This window comes from Phoca vitulina, unplaced genomic scaffold (genome assembly GCF_004348235.1).
Source record: "Phoca vitulina isolate PV1807 unplaced genomic scaffold, GSC_HSeal_1.0 scaffold20, whole genome shotgun sequence".
In the NCBI taxonomy this organism is placed as follows: domain Eukaryota; kingdom Metazoa; phylum Chordata; class Mammalia; order Carnivora; family Phocidae; genus Phoca; species Phoca vitulina.
In genome coordinates, this window is record NW_022589723.1 from 5,731,094 (window position 1) to 5,750,546 (window position 19,453).

General features: G+C 37.4%; 1 protein-coding gene across 2 annotated transcripts in view; it reads left to right on the forward strand.

Moving 5' to 3' along the window:
- The window catches only part of CUNH15orf41 (chromosome unknown C15orf41 homolog), a 204,568-nt gene that overhangs the window by 103,170 nt on the left and 81,945 nt on the right, over positions 1-19,453 (forward strand). The window contains exons 9-11 of one of the 2 annotated variants that reach the window (XM_032417051.1): positions 4,923-4,988; positions 5,593-5,698; positions 10,863-13,605. In XM_032417051.1, the coding sequence (XP_032272942.1) occupies positions 4,923-4,988; positions 5,593-5,698; positions 10,863-10,866 (176 nt within the window). In that variant the 3' untranslated portion in view covers positions 10,867-13,605. Of the gene's footprint in view, positions 1-4,922; positions 4,989-5,592; positions 5,699-10,862; positions 13,606-19,453 lie in introns of those variants that run through there. The other variant, XM_032417050.1, reaches the window with a different exon arrangement.

Here is a 19,453-nt window from a genome sequence, read left to right on the forward strand (position 1 = left end):
TATCTGTGCTGTGGGTCTCCCCATTAAATGCATATCTGTTCTGTGTACCTTTGCCCATGGTATGCATATCATAGTAACATCTATTACTGAAACCTTGCTGACTTCTTAAATTGGGTGGAAAAGACTGTGAAACTCACTCTTTGAGAACATAAAAATACGGATATGAAGGTCATAGCTCCAGGTACTGAATGAGACAGTGTTTTGGGAAAAAAACAAAACAAAACAAAAAACACAGAAAAACAAAATACTAGAGTAGAAAAGATATACTGTAGTTTTCATTTGTGTTCATGTATATCTTTTGCCTTTCCTCAATTTAGTAGAAATGTAATAGGTGTTAAGATTCTTTTTATCATACAATGTATTTTAACCTAGCATTTTAGAAACCTTTTGACAAATTCATAGATAAAAGGCCATGTCAGAATGTTACTTTTCATTTTCAGATGTCATGAACTGGAATTTTGCATAATTTTCCTGGGAAAAACTGTATTTCTTAAAAATTTAAAGCCTTTTAATAAAAGAAAACCTCAAACTTTTCCTTGGTAGTCCTCATGCCCTTCTATGATTCTTAAGTTAACTAGTTTCAGATGTGTTTTGTTCTCTGACTCAAAGTCAGCCCTTTATTTTAGAAAAAGAAATTGTGTAATTAGTACTTAATTGCTTTGGATATTTTGGGGCATTTAGAGGCGAGGGTAATTAAAAGGCCAGAGAAATTAAACTTTCACAGTGTTCTTTACGTATGTGTAATTCCTTTTTAAAATCCCCTCCAAAGGCAGGCCTGGCAACTTAAAAATAAATGAAGACCTGGGTTGCTTTTAAAAATTTAACATCCAGTTTTATCTGTGGATGCAGTTTCATTGATTTTTTTAAACTTCAGTTGGAGAGAGGGCCATTGTAATGCTAGAAATCAAGAGATTACCTAGTTCATTTCCTCTTTAGGCACACGTCACCTAAATAATATTGGACAGATAGTCATCACCCTTCTTATGCTTCAAGATCCTCTAGGAGTAGAATAAGAATTTTTTCTCTACTTCATAAATGTCACACGTGATCAAATTTAAATATTTGCCATAATTAAAAGTGGTATGTGGTCTGTTGGGACGAACTAGAATGTGGTTGATGTAGGCTCTTGTCTGTATCTTTAGCTATCCGAGAGGCCTAGGTCATGGTGAGTCACCTCAGTCCTCTGGGCCACTTATGTGTAAGTTGGAATATTGGACTAGCAATCTCTAAGACTTTACAAGTTCAGAAATACTGTGTTTCAGGGGTCACACACATTATCTAAAAATCCCACATTTTTGTGGATCTCGAGGCTAAGAGGTCTGCTTTTAAGCAAGAATATTCTGTTAATTTTGATAATGAACACTTGAACTGTGACATCAATAAGCTTAGTAGTTATGAAATATATTGGGTGTTTTTAACATACACCTTAAATATGACCTTACTTCATATTTGCTATATTCACTGAATGAGATGGTTATACAGGATTGGAGATTGATTTCATATTGATCCCCAACATTTTGGGAAGTTATACTAAAAGCACTATTCTCAAACATTACTGTTACTCTTTTTTTGTCCTTTCTAGCTAATATTCTTCTTCTTTTTTTCCTTAATTCTGATGCTTTTTTTTTTTTTTCTTAAAGAAAACATTAGGTTACTGAAACATCCAGTTTTCTACTTGGGAAGTTCAAAGAATCCTAAGTAACCATTTGGCTCCAATATGTACAAAGAGCTATAAAAACCTCGATGAAATGTATAATTCTCAAGGAAAATATAAATTGCAAAACTGACTGTTAGAAGAGACAAAAATCTAAACAGATTGGTAGCCGTCAAAGAAATGGGAAAAGTAACCAAAGAGCCGCCCCACCAAAGTAGCACTAGGCCCAGACTGTTGTTTGTGAGGAATTCTGCCCATACTTTAAGGAATGGATAATACCAATGTTATTTAAAATATTGCAGATCAAAGAAAAAAAGTAGGAAAACTTCCCATGAGTATTAAGGAAAGGGATTCAGTACCTGGAGCTATGACCAATCTTGGATGATTGAGATGAACCTCAGAGCAAACAGTTGGGACCAAGGATGAAAGATAGCAGTAAAAGATATCAAATAAAACCTTGAACTTTGGGCCACATTTGTTGTCCCTGTGCCTTGTTGATTAATGAGAAGTTAAATCAGGAAAGAAAATTATTAAGTCAGTCTAGGTAGGCTTTGTAGAAGGCATGGGTATTCTTTAAAATGCAGTTGTATTTTATTCAGTTAGCCGTTTGAGCATTAAATACAAAGCATACGTTGGTGGTAAGAGTGGGGCAATGAATAGGTTTTAAAAAAAGAAAAGGAAACATTAACTGTCTTCAGAGCGGTTGCCTTGCATCCAGTATGTGGGAAACAGGGAGTAAGTACAGTAAGACAAGGGAATGAAGACAGAATGAACAGAAAAGAAGTAGTGTGGCCTGGTGACTGAGCCATAACCTCTAGATCATGGAGTTGGAACCCCAATAAGATGGTCAACCCAATTTTATATCCATACCCAATGATTTGGATAATGATGTGGTAAGGAATCTTTAAAGGTCTGGGGGCCAGGAAAGGAGCATAATACAAAGGCCAGGAAATCAGACCAGATGGATGGGGCTGACCTTAAAAATATCCCAGTGGGATGATCCATGATAAAAACTTCTCCTGGGGCCTAAACCAGGTGAGCAGGGCCACCTGCTCATAATGCTACTCCCTGTACTTGTGCTGTCATTTCCTCTAAACTTTGCCCACATTGTTCCCTCCTTCTTTTTTAGGAAATCTAGGATGAAAGTAACAGTGTGAGAGTTGAAACAGGGATGGCAAGGCAGTGAGAGTTTAGTAAATAAAAGAATGGGGAGGAGACCCACTAACATAACATGGTATTTCAAATGTGTGGATTAACCTCGTAAATTTGTTTTAAAAAAATGTGATGTCACTAGTGGTGACACAGACTTCTAGAAGCTGTCCTTTGGGTACAGTTACTATTGTATCAACTTCAAACTGAGAGGGAGAGAGGAAGGGAGGGAGGGAGGGAGGGAGAGAGGGTGGCGTGAGAAAGTACATTGTTATACTTGGAAGTTCTCCACTGAAAGATGGAAAGAGTCCCTAGCCTCACCTGATGTTTTCTGCCCAAGTTTTGTTTTGTTTTGTTTTGTTTTGTCTCACATTAAGTGACAAAATTTAAGTTGTAGGTATTGTGTTGGTAATTTTGGGGCAGTGAACAGGAGTGTAACATCTGCTTTTAAAGGGGTTTTAGTATGTGCATTTGGATAGCTTGGTGACCTTCGAAATTTTGTTTTGAGCTGCGTCAGAAACATAATCATTTTTCTTTCTGAAACAGATTCTAATATCTGCAAAGGTTTATCAAGCTAGGATAGTTTTAATAAATTATTAGTCTCAGTTTTTTAATGTCAACCCAGCTTTTAAAACTGTTGATCAGCTACGGGAAACATCAGCTCAAGGTGCTTCTAAAAAATGTCTTTTCCATTAAATATTCTCGTTGTGGCCAATGTATTGAGAGGATAGAAATTTGTTCCAGTCTTGTTCATCTGCAGTCCAGTTTTCCAAATTCTTCTTGTTTTTAAAGTAAAATTACTTAAATTTGTATTTCCTTATCTCAATAGTTAACTTAAAATTTTTTATATTTCAAGGAGGGGAGATTGTTCTGAATTCTGGCATCAATCCTCCAAAGTCTGGATAAAGGACATCCACTTCTAACAAAATTTCACTTAAATATCTAGTTTAAATATGGCTTGTCATTAAAAGGTTATTTACGTTTAAAATGCTGACCTTTCAAGATGTACACAAGAGTGTTTTAAAACAGAGTTTCTGAACATTGGCCGTGAAACCACTGTCTTGGGCTGACAAATGGATTGGAAATAAGCTACCCAACACTGGGAATGGGCCATTAATTTTAATCAAAGGTGATGCAGGAAGGCGAATGGGATGCATGACAATGTCAACAGCCCAGTAGGTGTTAAGAGACCACACAGCCTTCCTTGTTACTTGGTTGGGCCATTAGTTGAGGTTGGGTGAAGACAGAAAGCCATGTCTGGAATTGAATGACCAGGTCACTCCAAAATCTAATGGAGAACTCCTCATTTCAGAAATCACATTGTAATGCCATTAGAAGTCAAGGACAGCATTTAGAAAATATTGGAAGATTTTTTTTTTTAAACCAAGCACCTTGCTAGTTTTTTCCAACTTTGTCAAGCTCCCTGTTTCCTGCCTCCTTTCCTTCTGAATGGATCATTGATATTTACAGAGGATCAGGAAATCGAACGGACTTAGAAAAAAATCTCAAAGCCTGTTTGCTTCTCAGAATTACATATTGTTAGTTGTAAAACTCTGGTAAATGCCAGAAACAATAGCATACCAAAGGAATTAAGCAGGGCAATTAATTCTCTGTAGTGATCTCATTGTCCTTGTCCCTTTCTGTGTTCTTGTGTATAGGAATAGTTTTACTAATTGAAACTAAACTTTCTTAATTGCTTTAATGAAAACATTTGTTTTATAATTATAAAGGCCACCGTGCTTGGGCCTCACTGTAAATTGTCAATATTGCCTGATAACATTCGTGATATTCATGGTGGTGAAAGCCTTTTCTTTTAATCAGTAAGTATGTTTCATTATTTTGAGTATTTTCAATTACAAAAAGGTAGCATATGACAGCTTGAATTAATGATATTTATAATAAAGACATAAAAATGCAGAAGGGACAAAGAGGCATTTTTATATCTATGCTTCAGGTTTGTTAAGAAAGTTCATTTATTCTGACACAGCCTTGCATGCATAAGAAAGATATGTATGACTGCATTAGCAATTTTTATACATTTTTAAGAAAGAAAAGCAATTATATTGCTGTCTTGTTAATGGAACACTGTTATAAGTTATAGTATTTGTTCTTTCTGTAGATGAAGATCAGCTCCGTGCAAAGGGTTATGACAAAACACCAGACTTTATTTTACAAGTTCCAGTTGGTAAGTCCTTAAACTCTCTTATGCATTTGTTTATAGTGAAAGGGGATGTGTTTTCTCCATAGATTTATTTTTTTTACTTTTTGTTAATATTAGCAAATGTTACCAGAGTAGATTAGCTTTAAATGGGTGAAATTGTTAGAAAAGATTATTTTAGAAGAGCAGAAAATAATTGGTTCAGAAGAAATCTCTGCCTTAAAAACGTTTACAAATATATTATATATATCAGACAAAAATGTCTGAAGACATTTTGGGTGCCATTTTCAGGTCATTTCTCTAAATTCGGAATTTTTAAACATGATTCCTTTGAAAAGCCAGACTGGCTCACTTGGGTTTGCTTTCACAGTACTTGTCCACTTACAGAGGCAGTGTCAGAATAGGAGGGGGACTTTTGAAAATGATGATGAAAATGAAGGGGATGTGATTATAGCATAAATGGTCTTTGTAAGGAACATATATGATGTGTTGTTTTATAATTACTTCCATTGATGACAGCAAGGGCCGAGCCTCCGCTCATTAATGTGAAGCACAGAGAGGCCTAGGCAGAGTTCAGTATTTCCAGTCTTCCCTTCTCTTTGCTCTGTATTAGTAATGCTTTGTCCCTTAGCTGTAGAAGGGCACATAATTCACTGGATTGAAAGCAAAGCCTCATTTGGTGATGAATGTAGCCACCATGCCTACCTGCATGACCAGTTCTGGAGCTACTGGAATAGGTAAGGTCCCATTATTTTTCTCTTAAGATAAACGATACTCGGCTGAAATCTCATTAGAAAAAATATTTTGTTTAGCTGGTAAAAATGCTAGTAGCCTTTGTTTCTGGTAAATACAGAGACTTGATTAATGTATTCATTTCAGATAATTTAAACTTCTCTGCTTTCATAATGTTGCTTCATTTTTTAAAACTAACAATCTCTGCATAAGGTCAAAATTAGTATATACTCCCATTTTCTGTTTTACAGCAATAATATTGGTAGCACTTAAAATAGGAATCATAAGGCAGGGTGCCTATTGACACTAACTTTTTATCCTTTGGATGTGAAATTTATGCTTACTCTCAGACCTTTAAAAAAATCATATCCTCAGCTCTCTGAGGAAAGTATCCAAGTGATATCAAAGATCAAAACAATTTGCCTTCCAACAGAAAAACAGTTTACCCACCAACTTCAATCAACAGTCCTGACTGAAGGCATGGAAATCTCATCGATTAAGGGAAAGGGTTGGAGGGGAGGATGCTTTATTATCAAATTCCTGGGCCTGGGCCTTCATATTCTCTCAGCTAATCCTCACACGGAAGTTACTTTTCCCCCATTTTACAGATAACAGAGTCTCAGAGAGAAAATAATATGCCATACAGTTAGTCGTCCTGCATTTGTCTTTCTCGCTCCCAAACCTATGCCCTTTCCAGTACATCTCTGTTGTCATTTATAGTACAACTGTTGAAATTTTGGCTTTTTCTATTATTGAAGTGCCACATTTTCACACCGCGCATTTTTTCCCCTTAGAGTAGGAGGTAGGGCAAGGGGTAACCTTTCTAGATTAACTGTGTTCCTCAGTCACTGGCCAACAGTAAGAATACAATAATAAGATGACATGGACCCAGATCATTAAGGAGTGAGACAGTAGCATCTGTGCACAATAGTCTCATCCTGGGGAAAAACAGAATAAAACAAAAAAACAGTGACAGGCTACAGAATTTGGTATTATATTGTTACTCAGCTTTACAAAAGGCCGGCAGACCTCGTCCGTAGCAGCTGTGCTAAACTAAGCCCACTTTTTGCCATGGTAACAATGATCATGACAAAATGCTGAATGTAATGGCTTTCTTGATTTTCTTGTGTAATTGTGCGTAGCATCCGAGCTTTACTTTACAGGGATGGAGGAGAAAAGTGCAAAATGTTTTAGAAATCAATGCTGCTTCAGCGTTCCCTATCTTTTATTCAGCCATTATTCAAATTAGCAGTAATGTGGCAAATTGAATTTTAGATTTTTAGCAATTTTTTGAGTTTGAAATAGTAAAGAAAGCATCATCTTTGGTGATACAGGGAACGCAATGACAAGAAAATCAAATTGTGTAAGTTTAGGTTGCTAAAGCATTTTTAACTCTACTAAAAAACAAAACCATTATGCACTGAGACGGTGCCCCCACTTTGGTACTGATCAAGTCTTTTATGAGGAACAATTACAAATTGAATTCCAAAGAGTAGCGCTTACTTGAAAATCATATTTTTTTCCTAAAACAAGTGAACTATTTATTGAGTGCCTACTATGTGTCTAACACTATTTTAGAGGTTGAATAGATACTCTAGTCAGTAATCGGACCCCCATGCATTATTGACCCAGCTGGAGGGGATCTGAGCTATGGATAATTTAATACAGTTTCCTTTGGACTGGATTTTAGATTATTTCGTTGTGTGCTACTTTTTCTATTCTAATGATGTTTTACTTACATGACTATTGGTTTACATTCCCTAAACATGTTCTTTGAATATGTACCAGCTCTTGGGCATGACTCATTCGGGGTATATTACGCAATAAGGGAAAGTTAGCCTTGATTTTGAATGTTCCAGATCATCCAAGGAGGAAATACTCTACACAGAATTCAGTAGTTTTACCAGATGTCTGCAGAGAGGCCAAGAAATGGAAGTAGTGGTGATATTCAAAATGGAACATAGAGGCATTTACTTGGATATAAAATTTTGATTATAACAGTGATACGGACTTACCAGTGATAGGACATTTTGACAGGAGAACTTAGCCAATTTATGAAAGTATGGTATCCTACTCTTCATATTTTGCCTCAACACAACTCACATAGTAGTTGCTGAAATTGTTGAGAGTGGAGGAAATCATCTCTCCCACCTGTAGGTAGCCTTTCAAGGAGGCTATTGACTGGTTGGCATTTGGGCTAATTGCTTTATTTGTGTGATGAGCCTCTAGTTAACATAAACACTGTTATCAAATTGTCACACTATTTTTTAGATTAAATGTTGGATTTTACAATAAGACTGTTCAATGAATATTTGTAGAATCATGACCTTGTATAAACCCATTATCTCACATAAATAACTACAGAGCCCTTAATTTTTAGTTTAATATTTCTACAAGTTTTCTTTTTTGGTGCAAGTGGATATTCTTATTCATCCTTTCAGCAACTTTGACAAAGTTGATCATACCCTACCTCTTTATTAAAACATCTTTTCTTGGGATGCCTGGGTGGCTCAGTTGGTTAAGCGACTGCCTTCGGCTCAGGTCATGATCCTGGAGTCCCGGGATCGAGTCCCGCATCGGGCTCCCTGCTGAGCAGGGAGTCTGCTTCTCCCTCTGACCCTCCCCTCTCTCATGTGTGTGCTCTCTCTCACTCATTCTCTCTCTCTCAAATAAATAAAATCTTAAAAAAACAAAAAAAAAACAAAAAAAACATCTTTTCTTGACTTCCGAGAGCTACTCTTCTGGGTTACTTCCTGCCATCCCAGCAGCATACTCAGTTTGCTTTACTGGGTTTTTCTCCTTCCAGCTCTACACTGGAGCTGGGCTCTGGAACTCAGTGCTCAGCCCTCTGCCCTTTGCTATCTACATTCACTTCCAGGGTTCTCTCTTGGAGCTTTCATCGGAGACTATGGTTTTATATACTGTATCTGTAACAGTATCTCCTAATTCTTGCTGCCAGCCCTAATATTTCCACTGAGTACAAATTTGTTTGTTTATCCAACTGTCCATTCAGTATCTCCTCTTGGATATCCAGTAGATATCTGAGACCTAACATGTCTAACATTAAACCCTTGATTTTCCTCACCAGGCTTGTGGCTCCCCCGATTCCTCCCATGCTCAACTAATGGTGCCACAATTTGCCCAAATACTCAAGCCAAACACCAGCCCATCACCAACCTACCAGAAAATCCTTTCAGCTCCATCTTTGTCATATCTCAAATCATGCCTCAGTATCACCTTCTTACCTGGCACCACCTCACTATCTGTCATCACCTCTTGAACTGTTGCGGTAGCTTCCGAACTGGTCTCCAGACCTTAACCTTTACACTCCTGTGGTCCGTTTTTCATACCCTGGCCGGAGCGACTCTTAGAAAATACAAATTAGATTGTATCACTTCCTACTGAAAACTCCTCAGTGGCTTCCCATCACATTTCAAATAAAATCCAAACTCTTTCACATGACATTCAGAGCCCTGCATGATCTAGCTCTCTACCATCCCCAGTTATCTGCACACCTGCCTCTCTCTCTCTCTCTCTCTCCCCAACTAAGGCTCCCTCCCTCTCTTATACTTCTGCAGCCGCACTGGCTTTCTGGGCCTTCCTAAAATCTACACTGCTTATTTCTACTTCAGAACTCTTACTCTGGCTTATTCTTCTACTTGGAGTTTTCTTCCCATTTGGATCTCCACATGGTGAGCTCCTCACACCATTCGGGTGTCTGCTCAAATTCCCCTCCTCGGGGATACTTTCCATGACCACTCAATCTAAATGACCTCACCTCAGTCATCTCTCCCTCCTCATTTGGTTGGACTTTTCTTCATAATATTTATCCCTATCTGAGTGAAAGAATAAACATTTATATAAGCATCAATTTGTTTGAATATGAGCCTTTATTAAAGAGCTTTACCTTTTATATTGCTGTTGTTAATTACTATATGTAGTGTGCCCCTCATTCCTTTGTAATCAAAGCTTCAAGAATTTTCCCTGGCTTAATTAACATCAGAAAAATTTAAATTTTGCAATGCCATCACCTTCCCTAAAGTCAAAGACATTGAGTACAGATAATAAGCTGCCTTTCCTGTGAGCAGGCCCCTGTCCCGGGTATGAACTTTGATCAGATAGCTCCTCAAAACTCTACAGTCTCTACTTCCGTGGAGTTAAAGGAAATAAAGAGTACCTCTGGGAAGCAGCATTTGGACCATAATATAGCCCCAAATTATATAAGGCTCTATATATGATTGTAAAGAAAATACATACATATTTACATATATGTGTATTTATATATCCCATATACATAGGTCTATAAATACAAATTGTATAAAAACCATATTTCCTTGTGCAATTAACACCCCAGAAGCCTTCTCATTCTACTTCTGTAATCAAAAACTGAGTTCTTTGACAATTTGACCTGTATTACTAAGTATATTTTCACATCTGATGGTGACAGTTAAAAAAAAAAAAGCAATTCTATAATCTGAGGCCAAATTACATACACGGGTTCTGTACATACATGTGGCCTTTCAGAGAAGTAGGAGCAGACACCTGTGCTCACTTTCAGTGTTTGGAGATAAGGTAGGTCCATCTGCAGGAAAATATTAAGTGACCCTAAAGAGCAAAGCCTCACAAGCCTCTAGGCAGCACGTGCACTGTGCCCGACAACTACCGACCAGGAACGTGGAAATCTCAGCTGCAGGTTCAGCCCTGCCAACTACCATTCCGGGCGCACACTGGCCCCCATGGGAAACCGAAGGGCACTTGGTAGATACACCTCTTCATTTCTCTCAGAGAGGATTGACACTTGTGACTGGCAAGCACAAGGCCGAGTTTTGTTTCAACATGCTTTCCCTGCTTAGTGAGCCTTGAAACGATGGAGGGAATCTCCTGTGTTCTTGGGTTTGAATCCAGGCCATGCTGCTTTCCAGTCCCGTGACTAGGAACAACTTGCTTAACCTCCCTGGGTCTTCGTTTTCTCCTATAAAATAGTGTCAGTAATACCCTCTTGACCACGTGGTCATGAAGATCGGTTATTTAATACGTGTAAAGCACTTTCGAAGTGCCTGGCAGTCTACAACAGGTATTATTCCCGTGTGTCTCTTTCTCCTGTATATCCCTGTCTGATAGAATTTAGAAGTCTTCTGAGTCGACACTTTTATTTACCTTCTTTGCCAGATAACTCCTCCTGGACTACTCAGCTTGGCTGACATCTCTTTGGGAAAGCTTCCTGCATTCCACGCTTGCATTCGGTACCCACTCCCGTGTTCTGCTAATAATTTCATAGCATGTGGTAAATGTTGTAATTTCTTGTTTACATGTCACCTTCCTCCAGTTAACATTGAGTTTCATCTTCTCTGTATGTTTTATCTGTCATCAAATGCCCGAAAGCTGGTGGAATACCTGGCTGGTGGAGATACCTGGCCAGTAGGTGATCAGTTCTAAGGTCTCTGGTACATGGAGTGTGGCCTAGAAAGGGATTGGGGGGATATACAGCAAGTGGGGATGTCCCCTTGGTCCTGCTGAATCCTCACCCCATGGGTTAGGATACAACCAGAGGGGTCCAGAGCAGAATCCTCTCAAGTTTTGGGCCAGGCCATGGACCTCTCTTGAAGGGTTCTAAATAACAGTACCAAGGGAAGCAAATACATGTATCCTCCAAAGTCATTTTTTTGTACTGGTGTTAGGATGTGAGGGGAAATGAGCACCAGAGGAAATATGGTCTTAATCACATTTATGTATCACTGAAAAGATTAAGAGCTGACTTCCATATGTCAGAATTTTGAAACTTTGGCTCCAGAGAGTCTACTCTCCAGAGGCAATGCTAAGCTAATACCTTCTGCCACAAGAATTGATTTGACTTTAGTTCTTACCTCTAAGTATATTTTAAAGATTGGTTATTTACTCAATGGTTTAGCAATTGCTTTCTCTGGTCTGTGCTGCCTTGAGAGGTGAGGCACTTAGAATGGGGCTGCCTAGCAGTGAGAGTTAAGGAAGGTATTTTTTCAGAGGATGGCCAAAGTTTTTCCTGCATTAAGATACTTCCAGGAAGCCTGCAATTAGCCAAATCACAGATTTCCAGTTATTTCAGTCCTGTTAAAAACAAGGCTGATCACAACTGTCTTAAGTTGGACTATGTGCCTCAGCAATAGAAGCTCTTGCAAACCTTCAATTACAACAGCCTCAGAAGGCACTGCTCCAGTATACTAACAAGTAGTCATCAGCAACAAGAGACAGATTGACTCATAATTAGCAAATGCACTGGAGAGGGCTTCTCTAAAGGTAAAATATAATCATTTGCTTTTCCATCTCTTACAGTGGAGATGGTTGTGAGATATTGATGTTCCGTTGTTCCAGACAAATACTTGACACTGTTACTAGCCGGAGCAACCTTGAAATATTTGAAAAGGATGAAAGAAGTGTCTGCTATGTATGTAGTACTTTTATAAGAATGATTTCTCATAACATTTTTTTTCTGCATTTGGAATGTGAAATGCAAGAATTTTCCCCACCAAGGAATTCATATTGTCTGCTGTTGTTGTTTTCAGCGTTGACTTTAAATCCAAAACTGAATAAGGGATAAAAATGTTCCTTATGCTTTTAAAGTGATATTTGCAATAAAAAGACAGTTGTTAAATAACTGGAATGGGTCGAAGGACTAAAGAGAAAGAAAATAGACATATAAGGAAATATTAATGAATTGTAGTTTCTCAGAAAGATATCTATCTGGTTACTGTCTTCAAGTATGCACAAGATTTGGGGGAGTGGGGGGAATAGAGAGAGCATATTGATCAGTTTTCCAAAATCAGGGGACCAAAGAATTGTTGAAAAGATGACTCTTCTGCTGACCCACTGTGATAGAATGCTTCAGAAAAGTTACCCCACACCAAACTAACAAGCAAATGATTGGGCAGTCATTCTAAAGATGGAAACACAACCATTATGATCATACAGAGAGAGTGAGGGAAGAATAATAGAGATTCTGCCAATAGGAAGTGACCCAGGAGCATGAATAGAGTCATGAGCCCAAGAATACAGAATCCATTTCTGAGACTCATTCTAGAATATTGGAGATCTAATTGAAACTGGTTGAAACTGATGCTAAAATGGCTTGGGTATGTAGGTCAGTGATTCTCAAACTTCACCATGTATTGAAATCACATGAGGGGCATTTTAAAAATACTGATGTGGGTCTTATCCCTGGAGAACTGGTTTAATTGATGTTGCGTAGAGCCTGGACCTTGGGAGTTTTTCTTTTCTTTTGAAAACTTTAGGTGATCATGCCATTCTACATGCAGCACTGATGTCAACTCCTTCTTTACCTAGCCTTGGCCAAGTATTTGCCAAACAGCCCTTGCATTTGTAGCCTTTCTGCTTTCAAACAGAGTATTGATGAGAAAAACAAAGCCTTATTGAGGAACAAAGGTTCAGTTCGGCAAACACCTTCACAGGCACTGTGTCAGTCACCTCTGTTTTGGGGGGGTGGGGCTGATAGTAAGGCCTGAGGCTGTAAATTGCAGGGATGGGACCTGAACCCAGATCTCCTTCTGAATTCACACCTGTGCGCTTTCTGCTCACCAGGCAGTTTCATGTCAGCCATGGTGAGAAATCTGTTTTAAGCGGCTACTTTACTTAGTCAGTTAATGGGTTCGCTGAGCTGATCTAAAAAGCTCTCCAACATATGTGGTTTAGATATTTACCTCCATAAGGTTAGTGAAAAATGGGCCAGGTGTTCTCTGTTGCTTTCTCAAGAGCCCTTATTCTATATTCAAAATATGTATCTGTAGGTTTATTATAAAAGCCTGTCATATATACCAGTACACCCAGAATATAATAACCCCTAAATTGTTGGATTTGAAATCCATAGAATTAGAGAAGTCTTTTGTATGTGGTTTACATTCACAAATTCTGACTCAACTATCTGAAGACTAGTGTGAATTCAGAAGAGAAGTGAACTGTGGAACATTTGTTAAGAAATGTTTTTATTTTAAATGGAGTTCATTTTTTTTTCTGAATTGCCATTGGTTGCACATAAAAAACAAGTCTGTTTTAATAAATAAGAATAGTTTTAAAAATAGCTTTATTGAGGTATAATTAACATTATAAACTGCACATATTTAAAGTATACAATTTGACAAGTTTTGCACGTTTATATAAACTTATAAAATTATCACCACAGTAGAGATATTGAACATACATACCTACCACCCCAAAAGTTCTTGTGCCTCCTTAGAATCCTTCTTCTCAATCTCTTCACTTCTCTCTGCACCCAGGCAACCACTAATCTGCTTTCTTCACTATAGATTCAGTTTGCATTTTCTAGTATTTTCTATAAATGGAATCATACAGTATGTACTTTGGCTTTTTTTTGTTTTTTGTTTTTTGTTTTGTTTTGTTTTACTGAGAAGTATTCACTTGCATAGCTATACCATTATTTATCTGTTCACCTATTAATTGACATTTAGGTTGTTTCTAGTTCTTGCTATTAGTAATAAAACTCCTTTGAATAGTCATGTAAAAATGTTTGTATGGTTTCATTTCTCTTAGCCAAATACTTTGAAATGAAATAGTTGGGACATACGGTAAGAATATGTTTACCTTTTTGCAAAACGATTTAACTGTTTTCCAAAGTGGTTGCACCATTTTACATTCCCACCAGCAGTTTATGATAGTTTCAAGTGTTCCTCAGCTTCCCCACCACTTGGTATGTTCCGTCCTTTTAACTTTAGGCTATCTAAGAGTTGTGTAGTAGTGCCTCAGTGTGATTTTAATTTGCATTTCTATAATGACAAGTGACATTGAGAATCTTTTTACATGTTTATTTACTACCTATCTTCTTTGGAGAAGTGTCTGTTCAAGTCTTTGGCTCATTTTTCGAGTTCTTTTCTTACTGTGTTTTGGAAGTTTTAAAAAAATATTCTGGATATGTCTTTTATCAGACATGTGATCAAATATGAAATATTGTCTCCCAGTCTTTTGCTTGTGTTTTCATTCTCTGAACAGTGGCTTTCAATTTAATTTTAATAAAGTCCAGTTTACCAATTTTTCTTTTATGGACTATGCCTTTGATGTCACATCTAGGAAATATTAAAGATTCAAAGATCTAAAGAAATCACAGGGGCACCTGGCTGGCTCAGTCAGTGAAGCATTTGACTCTTGATCTCGGGATTGTGAGTTCGAGCTCTACGTTGGGTGTAGAGATTACTTAAAATAAAATTTAAAAAAAATCTTTAAAAAAAATAAAAAAGAAATCACAAAGGTCCCCTTTTTTTCTAAAAGATTTATTTTAGGGCGCCTAGGTGGCTTAGTCAGTTAAGCATCTGCCTTCAGCTCAGGTTATGATCCCAAGATCCTGGGATCAAGTCCCGCATTGGGCTCCCTGCTCAGTGGGGAGTCTGCTTCTCCCTCTCCCTCTGCTCCTCCTGCTTGTGTGCTCTTTCTCTCTCTCTGTCAAATAAATAAATAAAATCTTTTAAAAAAATTTATTTTAGATTTACATTTAGGTCTAGCATCCATTTTCAGTTAATTTATATATGGTGTGATACGTAGATCAAAGCTCATTTTCTAGCATATGGGTATGCAGTTGTTTCAGAACCATTTGTTGTAAAGACTAATAGCTACTAAATAGCCTTTGCACATTTGTCAAAATCAAGGGGGGAAAATCGGAGGGGGAGACGAACCATGAGAGACTATGGACTCTGAGAAACAAACTGAGGGTTCTAGAGGGGAGGGAGGCAGGGGGATGGGTTAGCCTGGTGGTGGGTATTAAAGAGGGCACGTTCTGCATGGAGCACTGGGTGTTATACGCAAACAGTGAATCATGGAACACTACATCAAAAACTAATGATGTTATGGTGACTAACATAATAAAATAAAATTTTTAAAAAATAAATTGATCATTTATGTGTAGGTAGGCCTTTTTCTGAATTCTCTATTTTGTTCCATTGATCAATTTGTCTATGCCAATTCTCTACCATCTTGATCACTATAGCTATATTTTGGAAACTATATAATCCTCAAACTTTATTTTTCTTTTTCAAAGTTATTTTTGTCTATTCTAGGTCCTTTGCATTACCATATAAATTTTAGAATCATCTTATAAATTCACCCCAAAAAAAGTCTATTGGGATTCTGACGGGGATTACATTGAATTTATAGGTCAATTTGGGAAGAATTGATATCTTAACAATATTGAGTCTTCTGATCCATGATCACAGTATCTCTCCATTTATTTAGGTCTTTTAATATTTTCCTTAAAAATGCCCTGTAGTTTTCAGTGTACAAATCCCTCACATTTTCATTAGATTGATCCCTATGTGTTTTATATTGCTTGATTCTTTTAGAAGTGATAGTTTTGGGGGTGCCTCAGTTGGTTAAGCATCTGACTCTTGGTTTTGGCTCAGGTCATGATCTCAGGATCATGAGATCAAACCCCACATTGGGCTTCGTGCTGAGTGTGAAGCCTGCTCAAGATTCTCTCTCTCTCCCTCTCCCTCTGCCTCTCGCCCCTACTCATGCAGACATGTTTGCTCTCTCTCTAAATAAATAAGAAATAAAAATAAAGAAAAAGAAGTGATAGTTTTCATTTTAATCCCCAATTGTTCGTTGTTACTATAAAGGAATACAGTTGATTTTGTATGTTGATTTATATCCTACAACTTTGTAAAACTCATTCTAATACTTTACTCTTTTGGTAGATGCCGTAGGATTTTCTGCATAGACATCCATATCACTTGTGAATAAAGACAGTTTTACTTTTTTTAATTTGGATGACTTTTTTTTTTTTTTAACTGCCCTGGCTAGAATCACCTATACAAAGGTAAATAGTGGTGGACAACATACATCGCCTTTCTTCGGGAAAAGGCATTCAGTCTTTCATATTAAGAATAACGTTAGCTATCAGTTTTTGTAGATGTTCTCTATCAGGTCAAGGAAGCTCCTTACTATTCCTAGCTTGCTGAGAGATTTTATCAAAAATGGATGTTGGATTTTGTCAAATGCTTTTCTGCATCAATTAAGATAGTCAAATGGAGGGGCGCCTGGGTGGCTCAGCCGTTAAGCATCTGCATTCGGCTCAGGTCATGGTCCCGGGGTCCTGGGATCGAGCCCCGCATCAGGCTCCCTGCTCGGCAGGAAGCCTGCTTCCCCCTCTCCCACTCCCTCTGCTTGTGTTCCCTCTCTCGCTGTCTCTCTCTCTGTCAAATAAATAAATAAAATCTTAAAAAAAAAAAAAAAGATAGTCAAATGGGTTTTTTTTTTTTTAATTATTATTAATAGGTTAAAATGGTGAATTACAGTGATTGATTCCTGAATGTTATACCAACCTTGCATTCCTGGGGTAAACTCCACTTGGTCATGAAACTGCATCTTTTTATATTTTGTTGGATTTGATTTGTTGAAGATGTATTAAGAATTTTTTCTTTTACATTTATGAGTGATATTGGTCTGTGGTTTATTTTTCCTGCTAAGTCTTTGGTATTAGAGTAATGATGGCTCATAGTATGAGTTAGGAGGTTTCCCCTCCCCTTCAATTTTCTGGAAAAGTTTGTGCAGATTTGTTATTATTTCTTAACTGTTAGGTAGAATTTCCTCTTCAAACATCTGCGCCTATTTTGTTGTTGTTGTTGGAAGGTTTTTAACTACAAAATTGACTTGTTTAATAGATGTAAGGATGATTCAAGCTGTTGGGTTTTGTTTTTGGATTTTTTTTTTTTTTTGAGTATACTTTGGTACTTTGTGTCTTTCAAAAAATGTGTTCATTTCATCTAAGTTGTGGAATGTATTGGGATAAGCTTACTCAGAATATCCCTTTTTTCTTTTACTAGCAGTAGAATCTGTCTGTAGTGATGTCAACTTTTTCATTCCTGATATTGATAATTGTAGCTTCTTTCCAGATCAGTCTGCCTGGAGGTTTATCGATTTTATGGTCTTCTGAAAGAGCCAATTTTAATTTTATTGGTTACTTCTATTTTTTCTTTCATTGATTTCTAGTGTAATCTGTATATTTTTTATTTTCTTTAGTTTTACTTTCTCTTCTTTTTCTAGTTTCCTAAGGTGGAAGGCTGAGGTTATTGATTCAAAACCATTCTTTTTTTCCAAGATAGGCAATTTAGTGCTGTAAATTTACCTCTAAGAACTGCTGTGGCTGTAGTCCACAAAATTTTATATGTTGGGTTTTCATACTTATTTTGTTCCAAGTACTTTCTAATTTTTCATTTCTTCTTTAATTCACAGGCTATTTAGATGTATTTAGGGTATTTTGTTCCCAAATATTTGAAAAATTTTTCACATATCTTCCTGTTACTGGTTTCTAATTTATTTCCATTGAGGTCAGAAACAAACTTGCATCCTTTTAAATTTATTGAGATTTGTTTTATGGCCTAGACTATGGCTATCTTGGTAAGTGTTCCATGTGCGCTTAAAAAGAAAGTTTGTTCTGCTGTTGTGAGTGAACTGTGCTATAATTGGCAATTTGGTCAAATTGATCATAGTAGTATGTTCAAGTCGCACATGTACTGATCAATATTCTGCTGTATACTCAAGGGAGACCTACAGATAGTCTCTGGAATTCTCTCTCTATACAGCTCTCCTCTGCTGGTATTCTGTCCTATAGACTCTAGCTAGCTTCCTGGTCTTCCCATCCTTCCAACTCTATCTCCTCAACTCAGAGGGACCCGCTGAGCCTCACCTAGGTTCTTCGTCTTCACGGTGCAGCCTGAAAACTCCAGGAAGTGGCTGGGGCAAAGGGCTTACCTTTTTTGTTTCCCATCACTCAGGGGGCATTGTTCCACATTACTGTCATTATTTGTCATCATCTATTCCATTTGTTTATTTCCAGCAGGAAGATAAATCCAGTCCCTGTTACCCCATCTTGGCTCCAAGTAGATGTCTCTCAATTATGGTTTTTAACACATAGTTTAACACATTGTAAACAGTTTGTCTTATTCAATGTTAACCTTGTAAACTTATTTGCTATTTAAGTTATAGATTTCATTGTTACTAACAAATTTTCTTAAGCATCAACTATGAATAGAATAATTTATGGGAGAGGATTGTGCAAACCTTCAGGTTTCTTTCTTTTGATCTCTCTCTTTCTCAAACAGACCTCTAGGTCTCTTTCTCCCAGGATCCTTAGAGTTGAAATGGGATTTTCAGTCACTACTTTTTGCCCAGCAAAAGGAAAGGCTTTGGTATAGTCCAGGCCAAAGATTGGGTAATAAGTGTATGGTTGTTAGAAGGCAGCTTTCTTCAATCATCTTTCATTAGCACTCACCAAGGGCTTCTGCTGCCACTTGGACTGACATAAAGCTGGCCGTGTTTTGGTGAGATAGAGCCCTGTTCACAGAAGTTATGCCTTTTCTCTCACTTTTCTCTGCCTCTACATTTAAGAGACACATTTCCCCATTTCTGAGCATCTTTTGGTATTTGATATCATTCAAGAATCTCCTGGGGTGGGTGACTTACAGATGATGAGTCTGTGTTGCCCTAGTTTGCCCTTGCTCATTCTCCTCTCACACGTGTAGAGTATGGAAAATGAGCCATGAATACAATTTGCATGTCTCATACTCTTCTTCTCATAAAACAAAAACCTGTGTGGATACATAACAGCAATGGTAAACATCCTTTCCTTCGCATTTCTAATTGACCCTGGAAGTCGTATTCTCATAAAAACTAAACTCCTACTATGAATTCCATTTATCCATTTATTCCATTTAACACAAGCAAATTAGATTCTCTTCTGTTTTCTTGCTCTCTCCTTTATATTCTTA